The sequence below is a fragment of the Squalius cephalus genome (assembly GCF_949319135.1).
Source record: "Squalius cephalus genome assembly, chromosome: 23".
Taxonomy (NCBI): Eukaryota; Metazoa; Chordata; class Actinopteri; order Cypriniformes; family Leuciscidae; genus Squalius; species Squalius cephalus.
This window is the reverse complement of record NC_137144.1, coordinates 6174927-6200472: the sequence shown is the minus strand read 5'-3', so window position 1 is coordinate 6200472 and position 25546 is coordinate 6174927. Positions and strand designations below refer to the sequence as shown.

General features: G+C 36.9%; 1 protein-coding gene across 4 annotated transcripts in view; it reads right to left on the bottom strand.

Moving 5' to 3' along the window:
• Positions 1-25546, bottom strand: part of LOC307151419 (uncharacterized protein) — a 100008-nt gene that overhangs the window by 69225 nt on the left and 5237 nt on the right. For all 4 annotated transcript variants that reach the window (XM_079859421.1, XM_079859422.1, XM_079859423.1 and 1 more), the window contains exons 3-4: positions 22993-23319; positions 9144-9299 (exon numbers count right to left, since the gene is read on the bottom strand). In XM_079859421.1, coding sequence (XP_079715547.1) covers positions 9144-9299; positions 22993-23319 — 483 coding nt within the window. The remainder of the gene's footprint in view (positions 1-9143; positions 9300-22992; positions 23320-25546) is intronic.

Here is a 25546-nt window from a genome sequence, read left to right as displayed (position 1 = left end):
GCCCTCATGAAAAAGGCCATTCATAATCTTAATCATGAAACAAATCCTCACACAATCCCATGTGCCCAGGAGATTGTTTTTTATCAGTGGATCTGAAGGGTGCATAGTTTAATATCCAGATAGCCCCTCATCACAGACCATTCTTGAGATTCGTGTTTAAAGGTGCTCTAAGCGATGTCACGCTTTTTACACGTTTTTTAGGCCAAAACATTTTTTGTCACATACAGCAAACATCTCCTCACTATCCACTAGCTGCCTGTCCCCTGAACACACTGTAAAACGCGATCTCTGTAGACAGCCCAGGCTCCACAAACGGCAAGAAAAACAAACTGGCCCAGCCTGGACCACGAAACATAACAAACAGTGTTCCGGCCAATAACCGACAAGAATGATTTGGGGTTGGGGGGTGGGGGGTTAGTGCGCATGCACATGAAGGGGGGTTTGGGGAGTGGAGGAGAGAGAAGCATGAAGAGGGAAGTTAGCTAGAGGAGAGATGTCCTAGACAACGACAACGACTAATGTTAAAATTGTATATTCTTTTGATATAGGGCCGACACACGACCAAAGAGATGAACAAATAACAAAGAAGAGGGAAAAGGAGAAGGAACGTGCACAGTCCCGAATTTACACCGGAAAAGCGTTCAAATGGTGGCGAGAACTCCGCCGGCAGAAGGGCTTCCAATCCGACATTCAGGTGGCTCTGTTTTTGCTGGACAGGTGGGTAAATCCAGTTTGGTTTTTCTAAATGGTTCATGACTGTTCCAGGAAGCACGGGAGGGAGGGGGAGGGGACGGGATGAGGAGGAGGGAGGGTCGATCTAGCCTCCGTTTTGTTTGACAATACTTTGAACGTCAACAATAAGCGACTTCACCCAGCATCGCTTAGAGCACCTTTAAAGGAATGGCTTACCAGTTTACCATCCTACCATTTGGACTGTCAGTGGCCCCCCACACTTACACAAAATGCATGGATGTGGCAGTGTATCCCCTGAGATGGAAGGGAACTTAACTATTATGGCATCCTGAACTACCTCAACGAGAGGCTTATTACACTGCAAACTGTGGATACACCCACCCGGAACAGTGGGCAGCCATTTTTGCTGGGAAGCGATTGGGGGTCAGGTGCCTTTCTCAAGGGCACCTCAGTCATTTCCTGCCGGTATTGAGAATCGTACCTGCAAACTTTGGTTACCAGTCTGACTCTCTAACCATTAGGCCACGATTGACCATGTCCCTCACCATGCTTGGCAATCAGGACGCTTGAACCTCAGGGTGACCCACGGCTATGTCAAGGCTCTGGAACCCTGGAGAGCTCTGCAATTGTACCATTTGGGAGTAGATTTAGGGCTGGTTTCCAGGAGTAAAGTTTTCACAACAGAGAGCTGAACACGCCTCGCCCCAAATATGGTTCTGACTTAGGACCTGTCCACCGCCCTGAGGGCACTTCAAGGCTCTCCATTCAAGCCTCTAGAATTGGCTGACTTGCGGGAGCTCTTACCTAAAATTACTGTATTGCTGGCACTAGCCTTGGTTAGGCGAGATGGAGACCTGCAGGTGTTTTCTGCTAGAGCATCCAGCCTTGAGTTTGGACCGAATGACTCAGTTTTTTGTTTGCTCTGGAGGCTGCACCAAAGGGCTGCCGTTGACGAAGCAAAGACTGTCCTGTTGGATAGTGGATAAAATTGCGCTGACCAGGGTGACTATTAGTTAGTCTATCTGGACAGTGGCCGGTTGGTCATTGTCATTTGTCCAGGTTATAGAATCTGGCATCCCCACACTACAGGAGTGGGTCCTGTCTGCTTGAGGGTTAGACTCAGTGTTGGGAAAGTTCACTTTCTACATGAACTAGTTCAAAGTTCAGTTCACAAATTTTAAAATGAACTAGTTCAGGAAGGTAAAGTAATTATTTATGATCCCTGTAAACGATTTTTGACTGCATTATAATGATTTCTTAATTCAGAATATGATCAAGATTGTGTAGGTGGATGTGTTCGGGGAATTTGCCAGTTAATGGTATAACATTTAAAGCCCCTTAAATGAACGAAATGACTCGAAAAAAGATTCGTTAATTTTGATGAACGAGATCGAACAAGAGAGTCAGTAGATACTGGTGGCTGGTGTTGCCAGATTGGGTGTTTTTCCGCTACATATTAAGGCCTGTTTACGGTGTGTTTTAGCCGGGTTTTCGCCTGGAAGGCTCTATAGAAATCTGGCACCCTATTGAACGAAGTTAAACTGAGAGAGTGTGCCGTTCACAGACACCAGAATGAATGAGTTCACAGTATCGTTCATCAGGCAGTAATACAGTATGTTCAGTTCACGTTCGCCCAAAATATGAACGAGTTCATGAACTATCGTTCAATGAACGCGTTCAGGCACAACACTGGTTAGACTATAGTGTGCTGGATGCCACTCAAATCTGTTCATATACATCACACTCCCCCGGAAGGTGGTGCTTATCTATGGTGGTTTCAGCTGTATTGGCCCAAGGCTGATATACATCTGAGCAGCTTGCCGCCCTGCCTTAATTTTACCGTATGCAAAGTTCTATTGTCAGTAATACCACTGCCCAGTGCGCTTTGTTAAGGCCCTTGGATTGGACCTTCCATACCTGGGCCAGGCTTGCAGGGCCTCTTCTTTGCCTTATAGGCTGGTACAGTCCTGCGCTAATAACACGCAATGTCTACTGACACAATGTCGAGTGAACCGTTATTGAGAGGGAACGTTTCGGTTACTATCGTAACCTCGGTCTATCTCCATCTATCTCAGGGAACCAAGGTTATGTTAAAGCATTTGCAAACACACAGTTAATAATAGTGTCGTTGGTTTTACAGTATCATTTCGAGCCTGAGTCAGATTCTGAAAATGCGGATGGTCAAGTCGATCGGGCAAAACCAACTTTGCGAACACGACTTGAGCAGAATGTTTCACAGTGGTAAGTATATAGCCTATGCTGTACTCTCTCAGATTCAGGAAGCTGTCCTCTGTAAAATGTGCTGTGCACAAGGAAATATTTGAGTTTTACAGCTCAGGAACAGTGTTATAAATAAATCTTATCCACTGATTCATAAGTTCAATCATTTCATAGGGCCAAAGAAAGGGGTTTTGCTTTTGCATCCAAACAAACAGTATTTCCACGACATGGCGATAACGTTACAATTGACTGAAGCCTCGTCTTCACTCTTTAGTTATGCCTTTGGGCCGGTATTATGCTAATCTTTCACATTGTGATGTAGACGTTTTAGGAAGTAATACCTGGACTTTGATCAAGGCAGGTCTGGAGCAGTGTTAGATGAAATAAATCTCTTTGTGGGGCATTATGAGCTTTGAAACTTTGCAAACATGCACTAACAGATACATTACACAATAGGAAAAAGAAAACATTAAAAACCATCATATGACCCCTTTAATGTGAATTAAATGAACATGGGACAAATATAAAATAATTCCCAATCCTTCAGTGAGCTATGACAATAACTTGTCAATGATTTATTTCCATCCTTTAGGTTCCATCCAGTTCATTTTCTTAGTGTAAACAATTAAGTAATAATTAATAAAGTGTCTAAGCTGGTATAAGTAAATAAAAAAATTAAAAAAAGTTACAGATTTAAAAACATGAGTACTATGACCAGGCCAACTACCCATTTTATGAACTCTGATATATTATCAGTCAAGAGGTTCTACTGAAGAAGACTTCTTGAAATAAACCTATAAATAAATAAATAAACTATTTAGAAAATTAAATACATCAAGCTCGGAAATTCTACCCTGAACAATAGCAGGCGAGCGTCACGTCAAAACAAAATAACATCCCCAAAGCATCTGAGAGCAATAATCAGGTCCCCAAAATGCAATGTGATTCATCTTATACTAATTAAAAAGCTTGCACAGCAACATTAACATATTAATTGAGGTTCGAGCATAGGGCTGTTATGATGAGGAAATTCAAATGAGTCTTTCAAGAACAGAGTAGAAATTGCGGTAACAGAGGGGTGAAGATAACACACACACACACACACACTCCTCTTGTACAAATGGCCTTATCTCCAACAGAGGCTCATATGTGTGTGATCTGACATGCCACCCACTTCTATTATCAGACGGCATTTAGAAATGAAAAACCCATTTACTCCCATTTACATCCCGTCTGCCTGTGAGAGAAAGATCTCTTGCCCCACACTGTTCCCCGGCATTGTCCAAGTGAGAAAGGCATGCAAGGTCAGTGGAATTACCAGAAAACCTCTCAATACACTTGTTCAAAGAGGCGCGCAACAACGCCTTCCTGGCTACCCATACAGAAAAAAAAAATTTGAAATATATTTTAAAGTGTCAAAAATATATGTGGCATATATTCCAAATACATTGAAATATATTTGCATTGTTGTTCACTTATATTTATCATTTTTAAATATACTCTGAAATATAACAAAAATATATGATGTTAAGTGTGAAATATATTTACATTTATAACATGTAATGTAAAATATATGACAAAATATTTGGTCATAAAATGTTTAGCTTGCTAAAGAAGGGTCGAAAATGTATTTTTGTATCATAGTAATTCCTCTACCTTTTCCCCTATACACAACAGTAGGCTACCATACTGTCAACTCAAAAATAGCTGAACTCAGATTTAAAATGAAATACATAAAAATGTCAAAAAAATAAATTGAAAATGTGTTGTTTGTTTGTGAAAATGTTAACTTTTTAAATTTCAAAATATATTTCAAATGAAACAATTTGAACATATATGTTGTTAGTAAATATATTGACATAAATATATTCACATATTTAACTAAAATATATTTTCAAAAAAATAAAAATATATATTTACATATATTTAACTAAAATATATTTATTGGGCCAATTTCAAATATTTAAATATATTTCAAATATATTTCTTTTGTGTATGGGTAGTCATTTAAGTAGGGCCATTTTCTAATTTGGTAATGTGTTATCTCTTACATATTATGTGTATTGAAGGTGGCATGGCAAAACACAGATGTTTTAGTTAAGAGAAAAATACTTGGCTCTACCTGACACCAACAGTTTCATGGAGTGCCAGGTTTAGGCCGTTGATCTGGAATGGTAAAAAAAAAAAAAAAAACATAACTTCTGTCTACTAGGAGTGGCAGTGAGGTCAGGCTTTGATAAGCATGAAATCACAGGATATAAGAAGAATATATGTTGTTTCAGCCTAGATTACTACCACGGCGGTCATAATATTGTCTTTCAGCAGGATGTTAGTGGGGATGTCATCGTATTACAAGATGTTTTCCTATGTAAAGCCAGCTATTGTTACGAGATGCTAGTGGCTGTCATAATCGCACGGCACAGGAAATACAATAACAAAGTCTTCACTTGGAAAATACAAGAATCTAACACATTGAACAAAACCACTTCCAACAAAAACGAGACTGAACAATGAACAGAGGAAACTAAGGGCTTAAATACACAGAACAAAATAAACAACAGGTGAACATAATCCAATCAGACCCCATAGAAATGAACTAGCACACAGAATTCAGGCAAAGCAGAACAGGGAACAGAATAAAGACAAAACCAAAACAGAACGAGACCGGTACAGCAATACACTACAATTTTTAAAATCTTTTAAGACAATGCAATTAGAAGACAAAAAAATATATATTATAACAGATTGTACGATGTGATCGTACAGAGATAGACTATATAAAGTGTGATAAAATGTACAACCCCAAATCAGAAAAAGTTGGGACACTGTACAAATTGTGAATAAAAACAGAATGCAATGATGTGGAAGTTTCAAATTTCAATATTTTATTCAAAATACAACATAGATGACATATCAAATGTTTAAACTGAGAAAATGTATCATTTTAAGGGAAAAATAAGTTGATTTTAAATTTCATGGCATCAACACATCTCAAAAAAGTTGGGACAAGGCCATGTTTCCCACTGTGTGGCATCCCCTCTTCTTTTTATAACAGTCTGCAAACGTCTGGGGACTGAGGAGACAAGTTGCTCAAGTTTAGGAATAGGAATGTTGTCCCATTCTTGTCTAATACAGGCTTCTAGTTGCTCAACTGTCTTAGGTCTTCTTTGTTGCATCTTCCTCTTTATGATGCACCAGATGTTTCTATGGGTGAAAGATCTGGACTGCAGGCTGGCCATTTCAGTACCCGGATCCTTCTTCTACGCAGCCATGATATTGTAATTGATGCAGTATATGATCTGGCATTGTCATGTTGGAAAATGCAAGGTCTTCCCTGAAAGAGACGACGTCTGGATGGGAGCATATGTTGTTCTAGAACTTGGATATACCTTTCAGCATTGATGGTGCATTTCCAGATGTGTAAGCTGCCCATGCCACACGCACTCATGCAACCCCATACCATCAGAGATGCAGGCTTCTGAACTGAGCGCTGATAACAACTTGGGTTGTCCTTGTCCTCTTTAGTCTGGATGACATGGCGTCCCAGTTTTCCAAAAAGAACTTCAAATTTTGATTCGTCTGACCACAGAACAGTTTTCCACTTTGCCACAGTCCATTTTAAATGAGCCTTGGCCCAGAGAAAACGCCTGCGCTTCTAGATCCTGTTTAGATATGGCTTCTTTTTTGACCCATAGAGTTTTAGCTGGCAACGGCGAATGGCACGGTGGATTGTGTTCACCGACAATGTTTTCTGGAAGTATTCCTGAGCCCATGTTGTGATTTCCATTACAGTAGCATTCCTGTATGTGATGCAGTGCCGTCTAAGGGCCCGAAGATCACGGGCATCCAGTATGGTTTTCCGGCCTTGACCCTTACGCACAGAGATTGTTCCAGATTCTCTGAATCTTTGGATGATATTATGCACTGTAGATGATGATAACTTCAAACTCTTTGCAATTTTTCTCTGAGAAACTCCTTTCTGATATTGCTCCACTATTTTCCGCCGCAGCATTGGTGGAATTGGTGATCCTCTGCCCATCTTGACTTCTGAGAGACACTGCCACTCTGAGAGGCTCTTTTTACCCAATCATGTTGCCAATTGACCTAATAAGTTGCAAATTGGTCCTCCAGCTGTTCCTTATATGTACATTTAACTTTTCCGGCCTCCTATTGCTACCTGTCCCAACTTTTTTGGAATGTGTAGCTCTCATGAAATCCAAAATGAGACAATATTTGGCATGACATTTCAAAATGTCTCACTTTCAACATTTGATATGTTATCTATATTCTATTGTGAATAAAATATAAGTTTATGAGATTTGTAAATTATTCCATTCCTTTTTTACTCACAATTTGTACAGTGTCCCAACTTTTTCTGATTTGGAGTTGTATAATAAAGTGCAGTTAATGAGTTCCATTAATCTACTTCATGGTATTTCATATAATATTGATATAATATATTAAAAACATTATGTACATTAACAATGATTTGGGACAAATATGATGTGATTATGCGAGTTATGCTCTGTGGCACTGCAAGATTTAGAACAGTGTGTGTGTGTGTGTGTGTGTGTGTGTGTGTGTGTGTGTGTGTGTGTGTGTGTGTGTGTGTGTGTGTGTGTGTGTGTGTGTGTGTGTGTGTGTGTGTGTGTGTTTGTGTGTGTGTGTGTGTGTGTGTGTATACATTCATAGAAAACTGCTTCCGAAATCCATCAGTCATCGAATGCGGGCCGCCGAAGTATATATTGGGCTTAAGATTCACTGCAAAAATTATACTTTGGCCGCCCGCATTCCATGACTGTAAAGTATACCCAGGCCTTTAGCCTCCGATGAAATCTCCCAAAACTCCCACAATGTGACTGCTCTTATGCCTAGCATGCACTGAAAAACTAATATGACTGATGGATTTCGGAAACAGGTTTTTATGAGTGTACTAACACACACCACACACTGTTCGCTTAAAAATTCACTGTCACTGAAGGGGTCCACCTAGACGATCAAAGACTCAAGATTTTGCCCTACGACAATAAAAAAAAAAAAATACCTTGGCAACTAACTGAAATAAAATACAAATATTAAATAAAAAAAAATAAAAAATGACAAAAGCAAAATTACTAAACTGTAAACTAAAATTAAAATGAAAACTAATAATGTAAAAATAAAAGCATATCATTTAATAGTATTTAGTAATAAATAAGTCATAAATTTAGCAATTTAGTAAGTAATTTTGTAAATTTAATAGTATAATTTTGTATAAAAAAAAAAAAAAAAAATATATATATATATATAATACTAAAATTATGATATACATTAAGCTACATGCTATCCAAAGAGCTGAACTTAACTTGAACCAAGAAGATTGCTTCAAGCTTGTCCCCTAATGAGAGTATATGACACCATAGAAGACAACAAACAAACAAACCATGCTTAAAGCTGTGTGTCAACCCAGCACCATGGGGATCAACCCAAATCAAGAGGTCTAAAAACGTGCTAAGATCTGACACAGGAGGGCAGGCCGGGCTGACCTCATCAGTAGGGTTACCATACTCACTGTACGGTTAAGACATTCACTGAGCCAGGGCAAGCAGGAGCCTCTAAGAGGATTACAAAAGACAAGCTGAGAAAACATGATGAGCCAAGGCCAGAGATGCACTTAAGTATGTAATGATGAGCGTACAGTGACACTGAAGAGAACTAGATTTTTAGATTTTCTGAAGAATATATGTGCTTACCAATTAAAAACTCACCACCAGAATTTAATTTTGTGGGTGATTGCCACTTTGCCAGGGAGTTACAAGGGTGTTCTGAGAGGTTACTAAGAGGTTGCATACATATATACATATATATATATATATATATATATATATATATATATATATATATATATATATATATTGATCAGCTTTCTTAAGTTCAAAACCACTTTCATTGGTGGTTTGGAGATACCTGATGAATTATTATAATAAAAATAAGTTAATATCACCAAATGGTCAAAAAGACAGTCAAGCATATTTTTATTTTCCATATCCACAAGTAAAGCTGATGGTGTTTCTTATCAAAAGAGATCATGAAGATGAAACTGGTAATGCTAATTATAATAGCGGGAGACACGAGCAACGGGAGTTAGATCAGTCAGATATCGATGTAATGGAAAAGGCAACAACTAATAGTGTGTGTGTGTGTGTGTGTGTGTGTGTGTGTGTGTGTGTGTGTGTGTGTGTAGTGCTAACTTTGTATGAGATGGCCATTTCGCTGGTCAGAGATAGGGTGTCACTGCTGCTGAGTTCAGTGCCATCACTGGGACTCGCATTGCGACTGGAATCGGTGTGCACCATGTCCTCATGCTTCACAGAAAAATCTATGTCCTCCACCGGGTCTGATGAGACCTGAAATACACACACACACATTCAAAATGTCAGCAACAACATTGAAACTATGTCACTAAATGAATAAAATCTGAATTAGTGGTTCATGTCTGTTCAGGCCCGTTCACACCAAGAAGAACAACAATAAAGATAAGAATAACTATATTAGCGTCCAACTCAGCAGATAATATTGTTCTGTGTTATTGTAAGTGTGCACTGAAATGTTGTCGTCTGCAGCTTTAAATGCTTGAGATCTTTTAACCAGGGTGGATTCTGAAAGGCTGATTGTGTTGTCATACATTAGCTAGAAAAAAAATAGCTCTGAAAGTGATTCTGATGATATTGTTTCTCTATGACGCTACCGTTATAGATGTGGTGCAAGTCAGCATTAAATGAAAATTCACCTATTTTGTAAATGCATTTTATAAATCTTATTGGGAAGGATTCATCTATGTATATTTTCAGTTTTTTATACCTTGTATATTTACATATTTAATGGAATTTTGCAGAGTTTATTGTAAATGATTCGACATTTTATGAAACATCATGTGGTGCGACCATCAAGGAACTACCATTTTGGGACTTTTATGTTGAAAACTATTCAAACACAGGAAGTTACATCATATACCAATTTACCAAGGACCCATGGAAGCAGCAAGCAGGTTTGTAATTCTCTCAAATTGGAAAAAAATAAATAAACCTTTGTAATAGTTGGTATGGTTACCACTTTTGGATGTCATGTGGTATGACCTCAACGTTTTTTTAATATTAAAGTTATTTCTACAAATATATATATTATAAATTTCATAGTGACCTTTTGTGGGAAGCTAGCTTGTTTGTTTAGGTGGCCAATTCTGTGCCTTTAAATTTTGACTGAATTTGAAAATATCATGTGGTGCGACCACTGCAGACTGCTTTCCATGATAGATATATGTCCTAGATTGGGAATTTTTGTGCTTTTATATTCAATTGATGGTTTATTTCAAAAAGTACTTTAATTTAGTATCATTTGGAATAGATTTTTATGCAATTTGGGATATTTTTTTCCAAATATTTCAGACGGTTTATGTTTACTCTTTGTACAATATGAAAAAAAGGCAAAAAAATGTTTTTAGCGCATGCAATTTCAGTTTAGTAATTATGCATTTATTAGTAATGTATTTATTATTGCCTATTTATTTATTTAAAACTATTTTCTATTTTACAAGATGCCATTGCCAAAATTCTGACCCTGCAGAAAGAGCAGAGTACCTTGCTAGGAGAAGAGTGAAATAATATCAATTTAAAACAGCTGGTTTCTTTGTGAATATATAGTAAACTGTATTATTCCTGTGATCAAAGCTGAATTTTCAGTGTCACATGATCCTTCAGAAATCATTCTAATATGATGATTTGATGCTCAAGAAACATTTCTGATTATTATCAATGTTCATATTTTTGTGGAAACTGTGATACATTTTATATGTCAGGATGAAAAGAAAGTTCAAAAGAACAGCATTTATTTGAAATAGAATATTTTGTAACATTATAGCCTAAATATCTTTACTGTCACTTTTTAGCAATTTAATGTGTCCTTGATTAATAAAAGTATTAATTACTTAAAAAAAAAACTATTGACCCCAAATGTTACCTAAATGCAATTGTATTTATATCTAAATATAACTATTTATAATTTTAATTTTATATCTATAACATTATTATTTGTTAGAAAGATGCTAAGTAGAAATTCTAAGTCAAGTTAAATGAAATGGTGCACTTATGTTTGCGATGTGATTTTTATAAAAAAAATTCTTTATAAAATGTTTGTGTTCAGGAAAATTCAGTGAAATTTGTATAAAATCTGGTTTAAATCTATTTTTTGTATAAAATGTATTGTTCATTAGATTTTTAACTATAGAAGGTCTTCGTGTCATTTGGAACGACCACTCATGTGGTGCGACCAATAAAAGCAATCACTGTATTAAATTTAAAATAAAAAATCTTATTTCTGTGGCTGAAATATGGATCACTGATACAGTATGCTTAAGTGAATGGTATTTTTAAAACATTTTTATCAGTTTTATGTGATTTACAGGAAAAATAAGTCTTAATTAGATTTAAGAAGGCAACTCTGAAATTATAGAACAAAAAAATGAGATTATTATTTACAAAAACTCAAAAGAAATGCAAATTCTTTGTTTCTAAACACTTTAATTACTAAGAACTTGTAAAAAAAAAAAAAAAGTTAAGCATGTTAAAGAAATTAATTAATTTTAAGATAAATCACGGTCGCACCACATGACATTTTTTAAGGCTACGGCAAATCACTTAAATTAAAATTTGTGTGTACACAACATCCTTAATGTTTGAATTGCTACAGGTATTATTATTTTTTGTATTTTAAAAGTGGCCTGTACAAAATCCTTATACGTCATTGACCCATATATTCAAACAAGAATAGTACAAAAACAGTGTGATTGCCCAACACATCAACACAGTCCCTCAAGATGGAACACACTTCAGCGATCAATTTCAATAAAACGTGTAATCTTTCAGCTCTCTATGAAGTCTCTAAAAATTCCCTTATGTGAAGCTATTTATCATATAAAACAATTCTTTTGCAGACATAACGTGACTTACATCTGTTTGTGCCATGGAAAAGAATGAAAAGACTTGCATTACTTGTTGCATGCAATTAAAGCCCAACAAAAAGACACAGGAAACAGTTTAATATCTCATAGAGACTGTAATTACCCGGTGAGAGTCCCATGGGACCTCATTACTGAAACACTCTCATCACACAAACCGTTTTTAAAAACACTCTCCTCCACCAGTAAAGCACACACTCAAGCCAATAAAAGAGACACATCAATCAGTTTAGTTCAGGTAATTACTCTTGAGAAACACGGCCGCATCTTTACATAATAATGCCACATATTTAAACAATTTACACTATAAACAGCCTAACCCTCTCACTGACAGCAATCAGAATAAAGCTGATTGATAATTACATTTAAAGCAACTATGAGAGGATTCAAAATTGAAAAAAAAAAACAAAAAAACATTGTGACATTATTTTCATGAAAATAAACACATTTACCTGCCAAATTTGAATGTAATCTCAATATAGTACGAACTTATCTGGATACAATGATTTAAAAACAACAAAAAATAATAATCAACATTAATTAAATTCAGTAAAACTCACATACTTCCACACAAAAAAATTCTGAAGGATCATGTGACACTGAAGAAAATTCAGCTTTGATCACAGGAATAAACTACAATTTAAACATATTAAAACGAAAAACAGTTATTTTAAATTGTAATAATATTTTACAATATTACAGCTATACAATACTACTTTCATAATATTATTGTAATTAAAATAAATGCACCCTTGGTAAGTATATGAGACTTCTTTCAAAAACATAAAAAAAAATGTACGGACCCCATACTATTGAACGGTATTATATATACATTTTATCTTTCCATTTTAATGAGAGTTGAAGAGGGGAGTAACTGTATACTCAAATTTAATGATGATGTCCCAATGCAATTTTTTTTTTTTTTTTTTTTTTTTTTTTTTTTGATGTTTCTAAAATAGGCTTAGTTTTCTATATGCAAATTTGTGTTCAGGTTCGTGAATGAAATTTACCAGGTTAAAGGTAAAAGTATTTTTGGGGAATTGCTAAACGTCCACCAGTTTCCCAAACACTAGTCTCCCCGTCTTCCGCTAGTTGACCAAACAGATCCCAGCCCAGACTCCAGACTCAGAGGTCCAACTAAACAGACCTTGACCACTTGAGAGTAACAGTCAGTAATTGGGCATGTTTATAGTTTAATTTCACGTTCATATGTATAGGGATTAGGTCTATACATAGTTTGTGAAATGAAAGTGTGCTGGGACCCCCGCGAGTTAAAGCCCTGATTAATGTGTCATTAATTACAGGGACAAAAGGGTAATAGTTTCTTTTCACCGCGACTGCATTTGTCTCTAAAACATACAAATGCATTGCCTGTACACTTTTCATCTTCATACTATTTTGGTTCATGCACACCGTTGAGATGAAGTACATCTAAAGTTAGGAAGAAACATTTCTCTCCCGCCTTCCTTATTGCTGTCCTTTAACAGACCTGTCAAAAAGCCTCTAAAAACTCTGCGGACATGTTCAGTCTGAGGCCTAATTAACTTTGTACAAGTATTCATGTACTGGCGAGAAGGAAACTAAAGCTTCACTTTGCTGGTTTTGATCAGTATCATGGAGTGAACAGCGGTGTGAACGACAACCGGAACATTGTCACAACGACTATCTCTGATGATCATGTAGCGTTACACTTCTAAAGGCTCTTCACACATTTTAAGATCCAAGAGTCAACTGAATTGCTCAAATGAGAACAGGGGAGAGATAAACTTGGGGGGAGGATGTTGAATGTAAAATAACAAGAGAATCTTGTGTCAACTGCACTGCATACATCTGTGACAAATCAAAGAGAATAAACAACGCTGTGATTTCCGCGCACCTTGACAGGCAGAGTGGAGAGCGAGAGCGAACGCGTTTCTGACAGGCGACGACTCCGGGTGAGCCTCCGAGTTACTAAACTCAACTTTTTAAAATTGCAACGCTAAATATGCGATGACATCGCAGCATGAGTCTGGCACATTGAGAGCAGTTTTACCTCGAGCTCCGCTGAAACGTTCCGAGTGTTAGCGCTCGCTTTTCACATCACAGCTGAAAGGATGTCATAATAGCACCTCCCGTCCTGAAGACGCCTGCACCCCGCTAGTAGACTACTGCTAAACACCCTACAGAGACACACAATCGCTCCTGAACCTGGAAAACTCGACACTTTTACAGCATTTATTCATCCCTGAAGTCCACTTACAAAGTTATCCAAGGTCTCTTCCACCAATGAAGTCATAATTTAACCAAGAGCCACCCTCTCTCTGACCATTAAGGACCGTGAATATATATTATATGGTATGTCCAACTCAAACAATCACTTATAGTTATTTATTATTGTGATAATTACAAATCCACTGAATTATACATGACCTGTCTTGTATATCAAAGTATATTCCAACAGGAAAAAAATATATATTTGAATGTATATGAACATGTGTACATTTTAAGTGCTTTTTAAGGTGTCATTTAAAGTTTTTCACAATGTTTAACACATATTTGCTTTCATTGTTCATTTCCATAGCAATGCAGTGAAGTTTTTTAATCACTTACAAAAATAAAATTATCTGATCACATAAAGTACACAACAACAGCAATAGCAATACCTAACTAATAATACTAATAAAGATAATTAGATAAATGTCAACTACACAAATAGATCAATTAATATAAAAAAATAAACACTATTATTCCACTAATTTACAGCATATCTAGTGAGTGGCAACTATTGGCGGAAGTGCAAACATCGCTGTGCAATAGACAAATGTTACTTAGTAACATTATACATACTCAAATGCCTTATATGTGCTGACTATTCTCAAATAACATCCCATTAAATCTTAAAAATGCTGAAGCATTCACTGAAAGAGGAAATCACATTTCTAAGGAGTGTGAGAGACCTTAATTCTACAACTGTTAGCATGTAATGCTTCAAGAAGAGCCCAAACGATGAGCTGCCCTCGCAGTAAACCATAGACAAGCCTCTTATCCTTTAATTAGACCCCTCACACACACACACACACACACACACTTGTATATGTGGTTTACGGGAAGTGGGAAGGAAGTGTCCTTGAAAACCATGTTTACGTTGTAATACCCATGTCATTATACACATTTGTGTGCTCATTAAACTATAAAGAACACACACTCGCACACTCACACACACAGCAAAAGAGTAAATCAATCATTCAATCTCTCTAGAATGATTCATAGCAGCTTCAAAAAACAGTGCGCTGCCTATTTTATCATAATGCAGTATAATAGATTTCAGAAAAAGTTGTATTTTATGGTAATAACACACCAGCTTGGAGCATCCACAGTAGATTTCAACATTTGCGTGGGTACAGATGTGTTTACTGGAATATTACAACGGTTTTAAATGTGAATCATCTCATTAGAACTTAGAGTCGGAACTATCGTTTTATAGAATGAATTATGAATAAATAATGTACTTTAACTTTGGTTGCTATATCATATGAAAAGACAAAATGTTATAAACCACTAAGAAAGCATTTCTAAAGCATTCATAGGACATGTTAAGTCCTAAGTCTTTAAGTAAAAGTACACAGAGGTGAATTTCATCACACAGTCTATCAAAAATGAGAGCTCGAGTAGAAACGTCGCATCCCTTCTGAACACTTGGCAACGTAAATTGTTTATCAGACACTAATGCAGGCGTTTAATCCAATTTGCATTCATATTAGTTACCGGGTATCTCCATCCGAGGGGAATTACTTCTTTAGTGGCCCTCTGAGAGTCCAAAATAACTCCATGCATAATATTGGTATCTTTATATTTCTCATTTGAGAAGCCAATTGCTTTCAAATACACTCTGCTCTCACAAGTGATTGGTGAAGTCATTTGAAGAGGTTTCAGTTGAACACACACACACACACACTTATGGAGTCTGTCATAGACTAGCAGTCACCAAATTAATCCACCGACTGCATTGCATCTTTGTGCCTGTTGGATCTGCCTGGGTCTGGATGTTAAAGGGATCCTTCACCTTAAAATGAAAATTAAGTCATCATTTACTTTTTTCAGACCGCGAAAGGAGAAAAAACAACAACAAAATGTCCAACTCACACTCATGCATATAATGGCAGTGAATAGCAACCAGCATCAAGCTTTAAAATAGATGCAGAAGTATCACAGAACGATCCGATGCGGCGCGTGTCGTATATTGCAAGTGTTCTGAAGACTGAAAACCAGTGGCCAAGGTCAGGATTTTTGTTAAATAATACATTAAATTTCAGTTTGTTTTTCAATAAAGCCTATCGTTTAACCCCAGAACGCTTTAGGTTTATGACACGTGTCACACGGGATCATTCTCTGATACTTCTGTGTCTTTTTTAAAGCTTTATGCTGGTCGCTATTCATATCCATTATATGGACGAACGCAAGCGGTCTGAAAAAGAAAGAAGGGATAAGGCATTAGAACAACACTAGTGTGAGTAAATGATTAATTAATAATGGTTTTAGGGTGAACTTTCCCTTTAATGTGAGAGATTAAACTGTTCTCGGTGTGTTTCCTATGTGTTTGACTCCTGATTCATTGTTTCTTGGTATTGTTATCTTATTATATTGTGTACCGTGTGTCAAGGAAGCTCAGGTAAGGAGGACAGGGGATGGAATAAAGAACTGTAAAAAACGAATTAAAATATTGTGAGGGGTAATAATTAAATTTATTTGAATAAAATGTACAATTACATAATATATATTAAAATGACAGAACGTATGTGTCTAGTTGACTTAACAATTACAATTAAAATCAAGAAACATTTACTTAAGAAGCAAAATGACTTGTTTATTTTCAGGGAAAAAAAAAAAGATATATATATAAACAAAACAAGAAAAAAATATGTCAATGGAGTGAGTAAAATGAGCTTGATTCAAAGGGAAAACAAGATTATTTTTCTGACCCCTTTGGCATACATCTCTTTTTCAGTATAAAATCACTCAATGTATCAAAGTCATTTTGTTTCTCAACTATATATATATTTATATATCTCGATTTAAGACTGTTTAGATATTTGTACTGACAAAAATACTGAGTAAGAAAGTCATTTTGTGCAGTGCTCTAATGAATGCTCTTCGACTCTCAGATTGCTTTTTTGGAACAGATTTTCTAACAAAGGCAGATTTTTCCCACATATCTCTTTACCTAAATGGCTTCTGAATGAAGCTTTTAAACAATGGAACGGAGGTGACTTCACCCAGACAATAGTGTGACTGGGGTATAAAATACAATGTTTACAGACGAAATCCATACTTTCAAGACACTGAGAAATGTGGGGTTGCCAGAGGTATGCAGAAAAATGAGCTGAAGACAATGAGACGCTTTTGACAGTAAACTGTAGGTTGCATACAAAGAGACAGGGGTCAAGTTGAAATTGTCCATCACCCAGACAAGCAGAACTCATTTGGATGCAAACGAGTGCCTACAATATTCAAATATTCAATATATATTCAGAGCTTGGGAAAGCGCTGGACTGACGGACCCTCCCCCTACAGATCCGCTTCATACCCGTGTTTAGCCCACCGAGTTCAAAGGTACAGTGCAGATGTGTGCGATTTCTGTTTACTGTGGTATCGTTAACTTCAAAAAACGAGCAATGTCAAACTCAGAAAAACACACAGACCTACGGAAAGCTGTGAAAGGATGAAATTCTTCCAAATATTAGTGAGCTGGAAACAATTTTACGGTATTTTTATCTCTATGACAGGGCGATTATTTCACAGGTTTGCATTTTTAGTGACAGACAGAGCAGGCAATGACTCGCAGATGAGCAAGTTTCTCAGTGAAACCGCACCTGTCACAAACACGTCAAGGCATCGTAACATTGTTTTCCTCTTATTATTCCACATACGTGTTCCCATATGGAGTTCTGGAAGAAAAGGGTTCAGACGATACATGTTTCACTTAAATGTCAGATGTTTTCTATGTCTTTGATTTGAATCACTATAAAGGACACTTATGTCAAAAATAATTTTGTACAATTCGACTTATGGCAAAAATGAAAAAATGACATACATTTCCTGAAACATTTTTTACCCAACTGGTGAATGAGTTAATGAGGAACATTAATGTTGTCACTTGCAAGTTTGTCTATTAATTTGTGAGATCGCCCTTATGAACAAAGGATTTATGTGATGCTGCCTCTGAATTTGGCCATAATGAGGTACAGTATAGGGCAGGAGCGCAGACATAATGCCTATAAATGCTGTCTAGGTGTGCAGCCAACATACAGTATCAATGATTATGGTTGTAAACAGTCGTCGAACCCTTGACAATCAGGCTTTGAAATTAACTTTTTCACTCACCGGCCAATTTGGCTACTACGTTTTTAAGTTACCGGCCATTCAGAACTTCTACTAGCCAAAAAAATAAATAAAAAAATTAACCAGATTACCTGTCACAGCTTTTATAAATATATATATATATATATCTATATCTATATATATATATATATATATTAGAGGTGTCAAATGATTAATCGCGATTAATCGCATCCAAAATAAAAGTTTGTGTTTACATAATATATGTGTGTGTACGGTGTATAATTATTTTCTATATATAAATACACACACATGCATATATATTTAAGAAAAATGTGTTATTTATATATAAAATATTTATAAATAATATAAATTATATATAATATAAATATATATATACACAGTATATACATGCAAATATTTCTTAAATATATACATGCATGTGTGTGTATTTATATATAGAAAATAATTATACACCGTACACACACATATATTATGTAAACACAAACTTTTATTTTGGATGCGATTAATCGTTTGACAGCCCTAATATATATATATATATATATATATATTATAAAATTTGGATTTCATACATTCATTTCTTATTCAAACAAAATCCTGTCATCCAGCCATCTCCTCCCTTACTCTTTCATCCTCATCCTTTTCACCAATAATGTGTTTTAGGTGGACAGATCAATGAATACAGAACAATGCACATCAACAAATGTAGGATGTTTGGAAAATAACAATGTCTTTTCTGTTAATCAAATGCTTTTTACTCTTGGCTTGCAAATGAACGAGCGTGCCGTTATTTGTTGCGTAGTGACGTGCGTGTTCAAGTAAGCCAGATATTTGTATTTAATATATCATGAAGATTGTGCTAAATCAGCGCAGATTTGGCTTATACGAACTTCCCCAGCAAAGTGAGTAAATATAAGTAACCCGCCAAACTGGCGAGTGATTTGACAGCGTTACCCGCCAGAGCTGATTTTTACCCGCATTTGGCAGGTTGGCGGGGGTTCATTTCAAACCCGGTTGACAATCACCCACAGGAATGCCACGAAAATCCAAACCTACACGCCAGCCTGATCCAAATCCATCCGCATCACCACAGAGCCACTTGAGCGTCACCCATAAGTCATTGCACATCAGACACCTTCTATTTCCTAAACGCATCAGAGCCACCTGATGCCAGCCATCATTTTCAGCCCAGGATCAATTGAAATCCTGTGTCATTGGAAACTCTGTACGGATGAGCTAATGAAATAAACACAATTGGATAGCAGAGAGTGTGGGTCAGGCCAGAGTAAGTGCCTATTTACCTGAATGAGAGGCTGGTATAATGTATTGGAGTGGATATCACATTAACCTGCCAAAGCCTTTTTAAATGGGGTCCAGGGCTTAAACTGATTTATCTATTGGCTCCCCCAGGGGCACTTTAGATGTGCAGCCCATCCAGCTCACCCTTCAAAGTAGATATCATTACTGCTCCGTCAGGCCAGCGCACTCACACTAACAGGTGTGTGTGTGTGTGTGTGTGAGCCAATGCACATGTGCGTTTGTGCTGTAAGAAAAAATAATAATAAACCCAAAAGGGCACATTATGTTATATTAGGTAACTACAGATGTATTTCTGAACATTGAACAGTGGGATTTTATCCATTGGAGAATTGATTGGATTGTCAAACTGGGCTATACTTAGCAGAACGAGTCAAGCGTTTGGAGGGGAGGGGTCGAAAAGTATGAGGGATTCATAACATCAGTGAAAATTAAAGGGATTCTGTCATGTTCACCTAACCCTCATGTGACGTCCTTTCAAAAACGTGCGGTCTCACTTTATATTAGGTGTCTTTAACTACTGTGTGCTTTCATAATAATAATAATAATTATAATTGTTAGGTATACAATGTACTTATTGTGTTGATGTTGAATTGCTGCTATTGAGGAGGATCCGGTATAGGTAGGTTTAAGAGAGGGCTAAAAGGTAAAGGAAGGCTCAACAGTGTAATTATAGATGTAATTACATGAAATGAATGTAATTACGTGCAGGTATTTTTTTTAAATATAAGCTCAGTGTAAAAACCTGTATGTACACAGTAAGTGCATTGTATAAAATGACCAATTTAAATGTTACATAGTGGACTAGTACATATATTAGTTAAAGACACTTTAGTGGGACTGACATTCTTTCTCCTGTGGAACATGAAAGGAGATATTCTGAGCAGTGGGTTTTAGATACAGTGGAAGTCAACGGGGTTGAATGTTGTTTGGTTCCCAACGTTCTTCAAATATCTTGTCTTGTATTCCACCAGAAAAAGAAATGCACACTGTCAGGGGTTTGTAGCAGTGAAATCCAGACACTAGGAACAATAATAAACACTAGGAACGCAGAAGAACTGCACACTTACAACTTAATGTTATCACAAGGTAAAGAACTAAGGGTTTAAATACATATGGAGAGTAATCAATGGAAAACAAAACAGGTGTGGAAATAATTAACTACCAAAACAATAGGAAAAAAAAAACAAGGATCAAGAACACCGTCAATTGAGCACAGGGAGAACCGATCTAAAACACACTGAAACTAAACAGAACTGTTACACAAGTGTTTGGAACGACATGAGGCGGTGGAAATTTATTAAAATGTTTGGATTTTGAGACAAACATTTGGAAGAATATGGACAATAATGTTTAAAATAAGATCTGGAGTGTGCATTAAAATCAGATTCAAAAATCTATGAAAATCTAAACACTTTTTTAAATACTTCTTTCCATTGGGCTACTAAAATAGCATTAGATATTAAAGAAGAAAAATAATTAAGCAGAATTTGATTTAATTTTGACTTTTAGCTCCCTGATCAATGAAGGACGGGGAGCAGAGCTGAAGTGTTTCAGAAGCCTGTTATAAATATTATTTTTGGTTTGGTCTTGTTAGTGGCGAAGAAATAACCTTTATTTATTTATTTATTCTTGTTCTCTTAAAATGTTCAAAGCTTGTAAGTACGGCTTTCCATGAACTTCCAGTTGTCTGAGTGAAATCTTGGTACAACCACAGCTGTAAAACCAGCACCCATCTAAGAAGTAAATTAATAATTTGCATGCATAAAATGAAAGAAATGTAGACCTTATCATGAGAACTGTTTCATTTGTGAGATAAAAAGCACTGCATGATCAGAGATAACATTTACACAAAGAACAAACACTGTATGTGAGAGCGAGACTCGACTGTACACAGCAGAACAAAGAGACTGAGGAGAAAAACACAGAAGATTCACACTAAATATGAATACTAATCGCAGAAATAAACACAATATAGAGTAATCTATTAAGTACAGTCAGGTGTCATTTGTTCAATTAGTTGTTAATGGACATTTCTGGTGTGGTTATCAGATGATAATAATATATATAAGCATAATGTTTGTGATGACCTATTTTCTCTTCATAATTGCAAATTGAGGTCTGAGTGATTTTATTTATTCATTTATTTATCACAACTTGTGCATTATGTTCTAAAACTTATGATATAGCATTTGTGTGAAATAGGCTCAAATTTAACTTGTTTTCCCAGAAAATCTTGATCTTGCTAGACAGTTGTGGTCAATATTCAGTTCATTGTATTAAAAAAAAAAAAAAAACGGTTTGAACATTCTTCTAAACATTTACATTTGTGTTGCACAGAGGAAACTTTATTTTACAGTGACCTTGTTACAAGTTACATGTAGTTACCACAGTAATAACTTTAAATTATGCAAACTAAAGCAAACCCGAACCCTATACATGTTGTTAATTAATATTACTCAGTACTTGAATGATTAATTGCACTGTGACAAGAGCCCTGGGTTACACTTTATTTCAAGGTGTCATTGTTACAGTGTAATTATATATTTAAGTACTAAGTAATAATAATTAACAACAACAACATGTACTTACTATAGGGTTAGGTTTGGTTTAGGGTTAATTGCATGTAATTATGCATAATTTACTCTTATTACTACGGTAAGTACATGTAACATATGTAACAAGGACACTGTAAAATAAAGTGTTGCCGATCCCTATTTACACCTGGTATTAAGATGCCTTTTGGTCGATCGGATCACAAGTGGACAATGTTAAAGATTTGTAAACGGGGTCTAAAGCGTTTTGAGCTTGTCCACTTTTGGAGGTAGTTAAAAACACATTTGACCGGATTGCTTTCGTAGTGTAAACGCTCATGTGGTCGAATGTGTTCAAACAGCCACAAAAGACCGTCTTCTCTCCACCTACTTGACCTAACGCGTGAACATTATGGGAAGAGTTCTAGTCAGACGGGATTTAAACTGTGTCGGCTGGAGACCCACGTTTAGTTTAAAGATGAAAAATGTACCAAGCACAATGTTCTCTCATCATTCCTGATTTCTAACACACACTCACAGCGTTCGGCTGGTCTTGCGGCTCTCAGAGCAGAAACTAAAGCTGATGCTCTCTGTGTGTTTCCCGTCGTCTCTGGTCGCGTTCATATGTAAATTGCGTGGATTATTTTGTCCATTAGATCGAAAGTTCTGAAAAACCATACATTTACCTGTCCATACACCCTCCCCTCGAAGAAATCAGGACAGAAGTGGTTGAAAGTGGACAAAAGAGACGGATTAAAATACAGGTGTCAACGGGAATGAGTCTCCCTCGTCTACTTGTGATCCGATCGACCAAAACACATCTTGATACCAGGTGTGAACAGAGCCAAGGACACAAGATGAAGTGTTCCTGTTGTGTAAGATGTTCTGGTCTCCACTCACCTCATCTGGTTGGGTCACCACCACAGCTGGCGTTCCTTCCTCATATCTTCTCTGTGTCATGCGATTCTCATGATCTTGCTTTAGTTCTTCCTCATCAAACCCCTCGTTCTTCAGGATCTGTTCAGCTTCTTGTTCAGTAGGATCGTGACTGTGGCTTTGACTGGCAGCAGACTCATCCGTGAAGGCCAGAGCTGGTGCTGGAACGGAGGTCTCGAGGTCTGGCTCTAGTCCGTCTCGGGTGACATGCTTTAACTCACAAATGTGCTGCTCTGATCCTAAAGTGTGCGAAGACGATGGAGTGAACTCATGCGTCGAAAACTCAGACTCCTAAAAATACAGAAAAGAACACGTACATTTTTAGATCTGTCAGTTCTTCCAAAAAGTTAATCAAATTATTTGCATGATATGCCATTTAATTAAATGTCAATATGAAGTTTATTTCCATGTTATAAATCACTGGCCTACAGTTCAAGTAAGGGCTGTTCACAAACTGTAGAAAATGTTTGGTCAGGTGACCTGAAAAATGTGCCTATTAATTACTAACCAATTAATTATAACCAACCAACCTCTACAATTACGATCCACTGTTGACCTTTAGGGTTTTTTTATTGGATAATTTGATTGGTTATTTTTAGTGTGTCCACTTGACAAATAGGGTCCTGCCTTAAACAGTTAATTGCACATTCCAAGGTACAATGTCTTCCATAACTTTTTGAAAGCAATAAAGGCACAATTATAATATTCTATATTATTTATAGTGTGTTCACACTTTTAGTTTGGTTATCTTGGTTCTTTTGGTCCGGACCAAGAGAAAAAGAAAAAGATTTAGTCCTTTTTCATTGAGACTACGATGAACAGGTTTGCTCAAGCATTCTGTCCTTTTTAGGGTCGCAAATTGTTACATCATGTCCTGTTTTTGGTTCATTTACATGTCTTAGGTCCGTGTTTCGTTCATATTTCAGTCGAACCGTATCTGAGTTCATTTGGAAGGGGACAGAGACCCCTGAAAATGTGCAATTGTGGATGTGTTCACACTTACAAATAATCAGATAGAGTAAAGAGTAAGTGTGTTTGGTGTGCTGTCCGAGGGGAGGCTCACAGCTCCCGAATCCCTGGCTGGGATAGAAACCAGGCGAGAGTGAGGAGACGGGGTGGTGGAGGGATGCAGAAAACTGTCCAGGAACATAGGTGAGTCGGCTATGTATATATACATATATATATATATATAGGCCTTCGCTCATGCTGATTGGAAAGGTAATTTGAACATGTTCCTCCCGAACTTTACATCATTAAAACGAACCCTGGTGCGATTGCTCTGTTAGTGCGGTTCAGTTGAATATGTGTAAACGCTGCCATACCTGGACGGACCAGGACACGGACCAAAGACATGTAAACAAACCAAAAACAGGACATGATGTCACAAGATGTGGCACTAAAAAGGACAGAATGCTCAAACAAACCGTTTTTTTCCTCGTCGTGATGTTGCCCATCACAGTTCAGTACAGGATCAGAACCGCGTCTCCTCGCAGATCTTCATTTGTGTGACGGAGGGATTCCTTCCGCTGTTTTGACTCCTTTACACATTTTATAAGCTCTTCACGAGTTCTCAGCTGGTTAAGACACCATCATATGTAGCTACGCACAAACAACGAGCACATTTAGCCCTGAACACAGCACTGTTTTAGATGTTCAGTAAGTTTCATCTCAAAATAGGCAATACGTGTCATACACGTCATTGTGTTACAGTCATGAAAACAATCAGGTTGTGATCATATCCCTATGACTTTAGGTTCGGTGTTAAAATGTCAATGTGAACGCTAAGCAGACCAGGACCAAATGTTGTTGTGTTTTGTTTTTTTTGGGTCCAGACCAACACGAAACAAGCGAACTGAACAACAAGTGTGAACTCACCCTGTGTCCGCTTGTTTGGTGCACACCAGGGTTCGGATGGCAGAGTTCACACTTATTCAAATGAACCGCACTAACAGAGCAATCGCCCCAGAGCTTGTTTTAATCAACCAAACCTGGTGTGAGCACATCCTAAATTACAGTAAACATATTATGTACCTCATGATTTCTCCCCAAGAAAAACTGCAACATTCCATAAAATCATGACATCCAGTACATAGGAAATATATGTTTATCAGTAAATACAAATCAACATTTGGTAGCCTCTACTGAGTGATACTGTAGCTTAATTCAATCTAAAATCTGCAACCCTGTTACCCATTCTGGCATATTTACTGCTCAAGTCACACCAAACAATCATTAAACAAACATTACCGCACTAACTTCCTCTTATCGTCACCATAACAGCATCATGTGCCGTTTTTTGTGCTAATCTAAAACGGGTTGACAAGCACAAATACCCTTTAGCTGAGGAATAACATTTCACTCAACGCCGGCATGATTACTCTTCATTAGCCAGTAATGTGACAGTTTGACAAGTGCAGTGGCTGTTTTAGTCACCTGCTGATGCGTGTGCACGGCCCAGTGGAGATGAGACCTCTCTGGAAGTGGCCATTAACCACAGTTCATCTGTCAGACTTCAGTC